The 12,766-nt window shown below is 35.5% G+C and overlaps 1 protein-coding gene across 4 annotated transcripts in view; it reads left to right on the forward strand.

Annotated features, from left to right (window-relative positions):
- The window catches only part of LOC105397942 (leucine-rich repeat and calponin homology domain-containing protein), a 38,459-nt gene extending 33,752 nt beyond the window's left edge, over positions 1–4,707 (forward strand). For 2 of the 4 annotated variants that reach the window (XM_038120825.2, XM_038120826.2), the window contains exon 11: positions 3,535–4,707. In XM_038120825.2, the coding sequence (XP_037976753.2) occupies positions 3,535–3,639 (105 nt within the window). In that variant the 3' untranslated portion in view covers positions 3,640–4,707. Of the gene's footprint in view, positions 1–84; positions 3,316–3,534 lie in introns of those variants that run through there. The other 2 variants (XM_038120823.2, XM_038120824.2) reach the window with 1 other exon arrangement.
- Positions 4,708–12,766: the final 8,059 nt, after the last annotated feature.

Here is a 12,766-nt window from a genome sequence, read left to right on the forward strand (position 1 = left end):
TTGCAGGGTCGAACTTAAGTTGACATCCTTTCGCGAGCAATATGTATAACAATGAATCTAAGAACCGGGTGGCGTGTGTTGCAGGAAGTGATCTGCTGTCCCGAAGACATTCTGGATGCGGAGACGCTAGAGCGGGACGGCAATATCGCCCGCCTCGCTCGCACCGTATACGCTCTTCTCGCACACGCCACGCCCTCGCATCGCCCGCCAAAGGATGTCAACCAATCAGAAGCGACCATCCAGCACATCGACCAATCATACGATTCGTACTCGTCACGCGACCAATCACATTCGGATTACGGCTCTCGCGAACAAACGCACTCGTCCGAACAATCATACACGGGTGATTATTACGAGAATTCGTACCAAGTGAACTACCAAAGCAATTCGAACAGATACACTGAAGACAGATACATAAGCAACTTCAATTTCACCAACGATTACTCGCAAAGTTACACTTTCGATGAGACAGAGGAATACCAAATGAACTACGAGAACAACAACTCGGAGTCGGCACAAGACGTCCATTACTCGCCGGTTTATAGCAACACTGCAACACTGCGGAAAAGGGGCCCTTATTATCAGAAGAATAAAGTGCAATTTGTCATGCCGTTTTGTAAGACCGATGGAATACTGAGAGGAGAGGATATAGAGATCCACGACACAGATGAAGTGGACTTTCCAGTTGACATGCGGCCAGCAGAAGAGGAGGCTGCGCGCTATGACCGAGGGAAAATGAATTTAGATATACAGAATAATTTAAATACAGAACTGAACAAGGTAACCGACACAACCGTGTCTCAGGAGGACAGACTGCGCATCACTTGCCTTTGCCTAGGGACCTTTTTTATCTCCGCCTTAATTCTCTACTTTTACCCTTTGTAAATATGATTTTGCTAACATATTAATATTATTATATGGCTTAACTATTGTGAGCCTGTCGTGCCTTTAATAAGGACATCATTTAAAATTTATTGATAACCATATTGTGATTAGGTTTTCCTGATTAAACAGGGATTTTGTTTGAAAGTACAAGCAATTTATAATAAGTTTACGTTGAGTATGAAAGCGGATGTTTTTTTATAAACAGCTGCTCGCTATGAAAATGTATTATCTATTTTTTTTGATGAGATGATTTTGTTGATTCCTAATGTATTAATTTTTAAGTCTGAAATGTCCAAGTTCATTCCAATTGGGTAGCATTTATTTTTGTCATTAGAACTTACTAAGTTTTTTTTTTCATTTATGATTTTTATAAAGTTTTTTTTCTTACTTTACGGTTTTGTTTGTAGACTTTTCATAGATCTCAGTATTATGACTAAAATTATACTTAATTGGCGGGTGTTTGGATGAATAAATGTATTCGAGTTAATTCTTATTAAGAATGTAATGGATAGTATGGTTTCTAAATAAGATTGCGTAGTAATGTACGTACTACTACCTATTGGTGCAATGAAATAAAATATAACTATATGAATGCCTTGTGTTCGAATGATATTGGTATATCTAACATCGGTATTTTGGATTTAATCAGTACTTGTTTCGAATAAAACATAAATAATATATAACTATGTAATTTAATCCAATGGGTAAATCGGGATTTATATGAGAAGAAGAGTAAGTTCGGCCCAAACGACTATTCGATTATAACTCGCAACATTCTCGGACATCGATCGCCAATCAGACTATGCTCTATATGTATACGAGTGGGCTTGGATCGAACATACTCTCATCATGTAAACCCCGCTCGAGGTAAGAAGTAGAATAAAACTAATCTTACATAACATCGAATAAAAGAAAGATCTTATGTTATACATTCTAAAATTATTTCAGCTTATATTTTATACATTCGATTTAACTTAGAACGTAACAAGTACAATTCCAAATATTCTAAAACGATGTAAGTACATTAGAGAGGTCATAGGTTACTTTTAACATTCGAACCTAACATAATCTATTGTTAGCTAAGCTATAACGTATTGTTTATTGGTCTTATTATATTCTTATTAAATAAGAACATCATGCCTTATTCGAAACAGCATATCGTTTGTAAAAAATATGCTAAATGTTTATCTTAAATTAGTTTAATCCTAGTGATATATATCGAGACTGTATTTCGAGGCTTTTAAAGTATACAAACTTTTCGGCTATGACATAATGAAAAAGACAATTCTTATTTACAAAATGTATTCACCATTCCCAGTGAAAGCTTTTCCATCATTGGTCTTTTATTATATTATGTTTCGCAGTATAGTACAGAACGGCCAAAATATGAATAACATGCTACTTTACAATATCACTATAAATAACATAGAATAAAGTGTTGCCAACAAAACATGTAATGTAGAAATGAACTATTTACTAAATATTTTTCTTTTTTATATGCATTTATCAAGTAGGTAACAAAACAATAACTATGTGTTAAAGAATTCCAAAGATAACATTTAACAAGACTGCTTTATAGTGTGCTTTTCAGTTTTTTTTGTTTACATAAGTATTACAAAATTTTACTCACTTTTGTATAAATTTATATCTTTTAGCGGCGTGCTGCGGCTTGTTGTTTTCCGAATCATAGAAGTAAATGAGTTACTTTTTCATTCCTAATATCTGGGAGCAGTGTGCTATATTAACATTTGGACATGATGATTTTTTTTCTATTTTTTTTTGCATATTACATACGCTGATGGAAATACAAATTTATTTTGAGCTTTAAACTTACGAGTACAATTATCAGTATAGGCATAGAGTTTAGAGTATTAATATATGGTTTAAACGGTTGCATAGTAATATATTTATAAGCTTTTGGTGCTTGGGTACTATTTCTTTATAGCTATATCTTGTATGACATCAAATAAAATACATATAGATACTATCCAGTATACCGTAGGCAGGTGTGCAATAGTGTGCATTGCTGCACTAATTTTAAAGCATCAGTGATTTGAAAACCAGTACAAATAATCATATGTAGACGTGTTAGTCATGACATGATGTCATACATTTCGTACTTTATACATTATACTGTAATTTTATTTTTTGTATGTTTGTTGAACCTTCAGTATTACAATTTCCTTTGATGTACTGGCAGCTTTTTTATATAGGTACTGTATAAATTAACTAATAATAATGTTAATGCACTTTTTCTGTATAAGCTCTGTCCACCGAACAAGTATTCCTTTCTCCTTATATTCATGCGTTTTTGATGTTGGTATTTTGAATTTTTATAATAATTAAAATGATCTAAGTTTTGTTCAAGTGCTGTTTTTGTGTACTTAACTATGTTTTTCTATTATAAAGCGAATAAAATTCTATACGGTAGCAATGTGGTTTTATTTAAAATTTAATTAGTACTTATAGATAAATTTTATCGAATCACTTCCTTGCAGCAGTATCCAAAAACCCAAATTTTAATTAGAATCATTCTTTTAAATTAGTCAAAGCTTAAATTAGACTGAAGCAACCCAGAAAGATGTTTCTTATGAAAGAATTTCACATATCGAGTCCAAAATTCTACCTTCCTCTATTCCTTCCTTCCAGAAGCTGATGTGCTGTGCGGCAGACGTGCTGGAGGGTAAAGGCACAGTGCAGGTGGCGATCACAGTGACGGAGCTGCTGCGCAGGCACGCCGCGCGCGCCACCTAGCGGTCGCTGGCCGTCGCGCCGGACTCCGCGATCGCACTGTGAGCACGTCACACTGTGCCACGATTGTAACCATCGGTGATTGATCCTGCCACACAATTTGTGATACATGCAGAGAAGAAGTGTCAGGTTGGTGAGGGAAGTGGCTGATTGGTTACTGGAATGGACTATAGATACTGGAATATAGTATGTATATGTGATAGCTGTGATGGAAAATAGTTGTGGTGACTTTGATTGTCCTGAACGAGAGGGTGGACTGAGCAGTTAAGCACTGTGTGTTTTTTTGTCAGAGCATTGGATTGCGTTATAGCTCTCTCAATAAAAGAACGGTGTGTAATTTAATTAGTCGAATGATTAGTCGTCATGAAGTGAGCCGACTTATTTGAATAAACCTTTCATTGAATTTTACCTATAATGATGTTGCCGAAAGAAAGCGTAAGTAAATAATGAGGTTGGTAATGAATTATAGACGCAGGACGTTGGTTTGAACAAATATATGAGAGAAAGAAAAATAAATACTTAATTCTTTTAAACTAACAAAACACTCAAGTTATTTCAAAAATAGTTTAAGATAGTCACAAATCTTTCGAAGGTCGATAAAGTGGAATCTTCAATTCGTACTTAGTGAAAAAGTTTGTAGAACAATTTTCTTGTAAACATGTATGACGGTTCTATTAGGTGCCATCATCCATACATGTTGGATACGGTGCTTGACCTGTGCACAAATACTACGAATTTATTAGTGAACTTATACACACGTTATTCTGCAGGAGCAGGCGATAACAAGTGCCTCTTCATATTATTGATTTTAAAATAAAACTACACCTTGAAATCCGAACACATCACACCTTACAAGTCGCATAGCCATTCAGCGGCATGCGATTCGATGGTGAGTGCTGTATAGTGTTAAAAGTTACGATATTGTAGCTGTTTAGGTTTATTTAGCTTTTGGTAGACGTTTCCAAAGTTTTTAGTCATTTGACGCTGATGGTTCGTAGTTGTATTTTTATGAAATTATTAAATCTTCATCTTTAAGTGAAAATTTAAGTACCTAATAAAATTATTAAATGAGGTTGCGATTACTTATGATTGATGATGACTTACGATTTACGATACATTTCAATTATGCAACACGAATTAGTCAATTTGAAAAACTCTTTATCAATATTTGCCTCTCTATCAATACCATCACGCATTCGGAACTCATAAAACATACCATTAGTGCTATGTTTCGAAGTAGATATGTACTCGATTACCGTTTTCAGAAGATCTTTAGACTGAATATATGCCAGACCATTATTAATGTTAAATGTTGGAGCAATATACGAGCCTTATGAATGTTGTACCATATTGTCAGAATAGTAAGACCATTCGTTCATAGAAATATACAATTTGAGTGCACACTGCTAAGAATGTGGTTTTTATTCTCTGAAGTGTGTCATTCTAGTGTTGTTGTATCTTTAAATAATACTCATTCATCTTCATTCATTCATTATCACATTAGCTTTATAGTGCCAGCCTCGTTTAGGCAATCGTATCCATGACTTCATCAAGCTTCCAAACTAGCCGTTACTAGGAATACCTTAAGCCACATAAAGGCATTAAAGGTAAGTAAAAATAATAGAAACATAAAGTGTGATGAAGGACTTTTACCCTCCTGTGCAGAATTAGTTACACGTTCACACACTAGTTGTCGTGAACGAACCAATTTGGGCTGTGTCGGTGTCATTGATATAACAACCATATTTTTAATATCATTAAGGTTAAAATTACAATTTACTGCATCCAATGCCGTTGATAGGTGGCAAGATTTACTTAATGAATTATTTGTGAATACAGTTTAGTCGATTCAAAGAGTAGAACCTTGTTTAGTAAAATTACTTGTAAATAAATACTTGAGGTCCTATTATCATACCCAATTCATACTGAGTGAGTGGTAGTTAAGAACTAGTTTCGAAAATCGCTATGTTGTAGATTAGTTTATTACGAGCTGTAAAAAAGCGATTAGAAAATTATATTATGTAATTTACCTATGGTTTTCAATCTATCTATTATTCTGTGCTACAATATATTGTTATAAAGATTAAAAAAAACATGATAGGTACGTCAGTAATTTTAAACCAAACCCACTGACCCACTACCTATACTTAATGTGTTACCAATACAAAACATATCTCTTACTTTCCAAACCACCGATAACAAAGCTTTTCTATGGATTTCAAAAATACTCAGTAGTTAATCGTTAATTTAGTGTAAATTTTATAATTCTCGTCATTAAATATTACTTATACCCTATAGACTAAACCGTAACCCCCTTATTCATAGAGAAGTTGCAGAACGTTTTAACTAATAAACTGTTTTGTCCCTCACCGACAAAGAACAATTTGTTCTTTGACAGAGAGGGACAAAACAGTTTATTAGTTAAAACGTATTGTAACTTTTCTATGAATAAGGGGGTTACTTTCATTGTATGTAAGTACCTAAACATTAATTTGAATTTGATTGATTTTCATAGTTCAAAAACATAAAATAAGATCAATCGTAAATATCATAAAGTATACTAAGTATAAAGTACTTATATGCTAACTTATATTTTTCTATAAATATGTAGCCGAAACGCCGAAGCAGACTAGCACTATTAACATTAGCGAGTGGCATAGAATCACATAGAATAGGTGTATTTTTTTTTCTTACCACAATACATAATTATGCAGTCAGAGCAGTCTCACAAAACACACCCAGCAGAGACGTAGGCAGAGTTTATTTATAAAGGTAAGCGTCCACATATTGGTATCGTAAGTAATAAATGGAGAAACGGGGCGTCGGCAATGCCGATGAAGTGGACGCACTTAAAATACACAATACAAATTTCTGAATACGATGCCGAAAGGTGGAGGTTACCATAAGCATATTGATTGATTCATCCAAGTTTGTTTGATGATTCCTGGATATTAGTTTTTTTAAATGTATTTTGAAATAAATTATAAACTGCTCTACTGTAAGTCAAATTAAGTAATGATGTGATCTCGAGGGGTTTATTAAATGCTAGATTTTGAAAAAGAACCAACAATGTTAAACAATGTTCAGCTCACTACAACTTATCATCATATTATTATTTATTTATTACTAATATACTTACTAACTAGATGATGAATGAATAAACTTTCTTTTTTATGTGAAAAATTCAATTTTCTTTATTTAAATGATTTATGAAGAATATAATATTATTTGTTATTTTATGTTACCGCAGATTGTGAAATCCTAAGGAAATAATTTACAATGTATTTTCATTTGAAATGCTTTTTGTTAGATTTATTATCTATGTAGGTATAACTACTAAGGATTGTATAAAGTAGAGTGTAAATGTACTGAACTGATATTATCGGTAAGGATCGAGTCTTTGATTCAAAGATAAAGTGCCAAAGACTAAGATTGAAGGATTTTTGTATAAATTAATATGTATTTGTGTAATTCACTGGTCTCCTTTAGGGTAAGTATGTTGATGTAGCAATACCTTTTCGTACCCATGTTTATTTGTAGACAAAATAAAGGTATATACTTACATTTTGAAAAAATATCTACGTATTATTTTTTTACTCCTGTGTCTTTCATGTATATGGTAGTACATAATAATTATGCATCCAATAATTCAAAAACTATCTGTAAAAAAGTAAGTAACAGGTACCTACGTTTTTAGGGTTCCGTAGCCAAAATGGCAAAAACGGAACCCTTATAGTTTCGTCATGTCCGTCTGTCCGTCTGTCCGTCTGTCCGTCTGTCACAGCCGATTTACTCGGAAACTATAAGTACTACAGTGATGAAATTTGATGGGAATATGTGTTGTATGAACCGCTACAAAAATATGACACTAAATAGTAAAAAAAAGAATTGGGGGTGGGGCCCCCCATACATGTAACTGAGGGATGAAATTTTTTTTTTCGATGTACATACCCGTGTGGGGTATCAATGGAAAGGTCTTTTAAAATGATATAAAGTTTTCTAAAAAACATTTTTCTTAAAGTGAACGGTTTTTGAGATATCAGCTCTCAAAGTCGTAAAAAGTATGTCCCCCCCCCTCTATTTTTATAACTACGGGGTATAAAATTCTAAAAAAAATAGAGGTGATGCATGCTAATTAACTCTTTCAACGATTTTTGGTTTGATCAAAGTATCTCTTATAGTTTTTGAGATAGGTTGATTTAAGCTACGGAACCCTTTGTGCGCGAGCCCGACTCGCACTTGGCCGGTTTTTTTTTAATTAGATCTCTCTTAATTAGATCCCAAATTACCACAAAAAAAACGCTATTTCTTCCGCGAAATATTCAATTTCACTCGCTAGAGCAGCAGTCGCGTCGGCATAATTAACTATGAAAGGATGGCTAACAGATTTTTGTTTATTAAAATTTTATACTGGTAATGGGGCGGGGGCGGCACTGAGTAATGGGGCCGCGATGACTGGCACCCGCCGCCGCCGCCGCCGCCACGCCCCGCGTATGTTAGCTGGTGAACAGTAGGAGTAATGCCGGTTTCTGAGATTTCGTTAATTAAATTTTATGGGAGACCTGCCTTTGCTGAGTAGGTAGTTAATTATTTATTAAGGTATGCCTTGCCTACTTATTATGTTGGGTATTTATTTCTTCTGTGATCAACATCACTGTTATCAAAATAATATTCGAACCTTCCTTTTTACTGTGTCCAACAGTGGATCTCTGTTCAGCTCAACAGCTTCTAAGAGGAAATATTGATTCGGTCGGGTGATACCACATAATCTTAATAAGTAATAGAAGGTACCTTATTATTAAAATTTCTGTGGGTGATATGTAGGTACATTGTTGTAGCTCAGGTACATAAGTAAGTACGTAGCTAGCTCGAACATTCTTACCAGCGCGACGGCGGCGGACGTATAAAACGGTACCTAGCACTTTTTTAACTTAATAAAAAACCGATTTAGAAAAATAGGCGCTCGCCTTGATTGATAGTAACCACAAAATAAATAAAGAAACTAGTTAACAAATAACAGGAAACACGGTTTAACCAAACTGGCTACCGATTCAATTTAGTTCATTCACACCACGTCTTGGATCTGTAGGTAGGTATAGTTTCTTGCCAACGAAACACGTTTAAAAGCCCAAAATCCTTTGTTAATTTAACGCCCCGCCCTCCTTTCTGTTAGCTTATTTATTTACTTTTGAACAATCATCGCCCTTGTTTAGTTTTAATTAATTACACCAGCACAAAGGTAGTTTGCTTTCTTATTAAAGCTATCCTTTAATGCCAGTTAAAACCTAATTTATGTCGTCAGTTTAAGGATCATTTTACCACGACAGAGTTCTTTTCTCTTCACAAGTTCCAGTCTATTAAGTAAAAAGAATAGTTAAGCCATGACATAGGCGTTTGTGTAAAGGCAAAGGGATTTTTGGTTTAAATCGACCGGAAAATTAGAATCTAGCGCCCTTAGTTTTCACGTTATTTTAGTTTCACCTTGTAGTAGTTAAATGAGGGGTGCATGGCGATCTGACGAATGAATAGAGTTTACCTATTACAGTGGTTATAGGTAATGATGATAGATAGATAAGTAGGTGCCTATATAATTACTTACTCTAACTATTCGAAATGTACTTACTTACAACATCTTTTTTAGGATCCAGAGTTGTCACGACGGTAAGCTGCGTAGGTTATCGATAGGAAAGCTATGGTGTACCTCATTATAACGTGAAGATATTCTCTCGAAGACGATTGTGTATCCACGCAACCTAGGTACCTACCTACCTATGTACTTATTTTATGCATGCCTAAAGATAATACTTACATCTAAATAAGTATAGGTAGGTAACAAACCACAACAAACAACGTTGGAGGTAACACAGAGGTCCAACAGCAATTAATTCGATTTATCTATCTACCGTTTTCAATATCCACTGGTACCTAATAGGTAGCTTGCGCTAGTGAAGTAAGTAATTAAATAAATGAAGTAATCTCAATAAGTGCACGATCGAGGAGGCAGGAGGCACCGGCAGTAGGTGGGAGCTCTTGCTGCGAGACAAGGCTCCTAGCTGAGAGCCGCGTGCGCCTGCGCAGTATGTACGTGGGGAGGCACAGGGGGTCACTCTCTAAATCGACGAACAAATAGATAGAGCCGTGGTTAGCGCTGCAGTTTTATTTTTCGTTAGCTTTGGAGCGCTGCCCTTACCACGTCTTTATTTCGTATTAAGCGTGCCGATCGCATGATAATTGACGATAGAGTCATGCGCTCCAAAGTTTTTCGTTAGCTAGAGTGATCCCTCAGACCAAGAGCAGCAAAATTTACACCCAATATTATTATTCGTAGCTTAGCTGCTATCAAAGAACTTCATTCTAACACGGGCAGGGCAGTTTAACTAACTTGACTTGACTGACCATGAGTTCTCTGAACAAACACATCACATTTAAATTTTACTTATTATGTTTTTTATGTGCAAATAAACATTTTTTACTTACTTTACTTTTACTTTACATACCTATCTATAGAAACCCAGTTAATGCATAAGTACCTACCTACATAGTTCAGGCTTTTAACTATGTAATTACTAATTAGGTTTGAGTCTGGATGGCATCTCATTTGATCGGAGAATCAAGACACTCTCAGCCGGCCTGCAACAACCGACACAGGCAAGTGAGGGCATTAATGATATTTGCATGCGTCTGATGGCCCGATGTTTGTTTTACCGTGTGATGTATGGGACGGCATAAATAAGCCTGCGCCGGCGGCTCACCAATTATAACGTGCTGTGGGGGGAGAGGGGTGGCTGCGAGTTAGTCACATAGTTACTGCTTGATGGGTACTACCTACATGAAAAAACTTTTACGGCTTACCGCAAAAACTAGACTCACGTAAGTATAGCTCACGATCACGAAGGTAGAACTTATTTACTTATAGCTTTGTCAAAATTAATCAACTTTTAGGTAGTAGGTACTTGTCAAAATCTGTGTTGGTTGGTGCTGCTGATAGTTGATACACTGCATAGAAAAACGTTGACTCGGGTGAAATCTCGCAGTGTATGGTTAATAGAGCTTATCCTGTTATAATTAATAACTTTTTGTTTGGTACACCTATACCTACCTAATGTGGCTTGGCAATAATTACTTTAAAAGATTCAAGTTCCAACTTAATTACTTACTATTACTACTTATTCTAGTTCTAGTTCTAGTAGGTAAATACTTAATTAATAAGGTATACTTAAGTACCTACCTGATAAGTTACATTTGCAAACATGAGCAAGAAAAATAGCTATTATAATTAAGTTCATCATCATCATCATCAGCCAATAATCATCCACTGCTGGACATAAGCCTCTCCCAAGGAGCGCCACAACACTCGGTCCTCGGCCTTCCTCATCCAGCCACTACCCGCCATCCGCCTAAGGTCGTCATTCCAGCAGGCAGGAGGGCGTCCCACGCTGCGTTTGCCTGTTCGTGGTCTCCACTCGAGAACTCGTCTACCCTAACAATTTACCCCATAATTAAGTTCATTAACTAACTATGCAATTGTAAGAAAATCTAGATGGGGTATAAACCGTATAAAGTAAACTGGTCAGTTATTATTAAAGTCTGTTGCTAATAGCAATTTACCCCGTTTTCACGCAGTCAGTCCAAAGCTAACAAATAGCTGGCAGTCAGTTAATCACGGCAGTGGCCGGCGGCCGTGGCGTCCCGCGTGCACTCACTTATCGCGCTCCTACTAAATACATTCTGTCACGACTTGAATACTTTCTGACTGATTTGCCAGCTAATTGATAGCTTGACTTATGAGCCGTACCACAAAACAAAATTAAACAACACAAAAAACCAAGCCGAGCCTTATTAAACCCCTTTAGTATGCGCTTTCATGGTACACTAATTAAGTTGAGCCCGGCCTAAGGTTAATTTGGTATTGAGATAAATTATTGTAGTTTTATGCAAATGGTGGCTCGCCAGTTTTGGAAATAATTAAATTCGAGACTCGCCCTCGGGCGGAATAGTTGAAATACTGTTGTTTGTAAATGTTTATGTGATTAGGAAGTCGGTTTATTGTAATTTATTTGATTTTATACCTTTCCACCAATACCTACACATTTCTCCTTTATTACAGATCCCGGTCTCATTTATTGGATCAGAGATATAAACCGTACAATAATCCGATAGGATTTTACGGATTATGTATTGAAAATCAATTCGATTAATCCATAAATTGTATTCCAATTTGGACCAAATTGGGTGCGTGACAGATACAATAAACATATTTTAGATAAATATAGGGAAACTAGAAATCAATATCACATCAAATCATACAAGTAAGGTTTTATATTATGTTACCAAATGAATTTTACATCAATGGTTATGAGCCGACGACGGGCGCGCTACAAAAGTGGCACTCTCTGCCTAAAAAATATAATAAATATATATCTTGCTAAACCTGAGTCGGATTTGTAAATTATATTAAGTTAAAGTTTTTTTAAGTACATACCCTATTGGCATTGCTGTTGTATCTTAAATTGTGCAATGAAGAATTAATAAATAGCTTTCAGAAATATATTTCCAACCCCACCACAACAAATGATTTCATGACTGAAACCGTGAAACTTTTAAGTACCCCATTTTTCATTTAATCGATTTGTATGTTTTACTGGTAACGGGTAGGTACCTACTACCTGCCGCTCTAAAGGATCTTAGTTTAGTCTCTACATAGCCCGCTGTGGACAACCGCTCCATCATTCATTAATTATGCTTGCCGAAATATGGCCGACCGCAATAAATTAAAACTTAATAAATAATAACTAATTTAGTTAACTATTCAATACGTAGGATGTGAGGTTCTTTAACACATTGCCGCGGGCGCAGGATATAGAATTAAAACTTCACGTTTATTTTTTTAATGAAGGAATTTTAATGAAATGCAGCGCTGGAATTAATACGATAAAAACTGTAAATATCGTAAAATAAATACTTAAGACAGGGTTAAATGACTCTTAGTTTATGGAGAAAGCGCAGTCCGATAAAGAACTGGCAAGCAGCCGGAGCCGCCGCCTGATTGGCCGCCCTCTTCCACCAACTTCCAACGAAATTCATCTTTCACAATCAGCTAATTTATAACCGGGCATAAGAGTCGATAACC

Source organism: Plutella xylostella, chromosome 4 (assembly GCF_932276165.1).
Source record: "Plutella xylostella chromosome 4, ilPluXylo3.1, whole genome shotgun sequence".
NCBI lineage: Eukaryota > Metazoa > Arthropoda > Insecta > Lepidoptera > Plutellidae > Plutella > Plutella xylostella.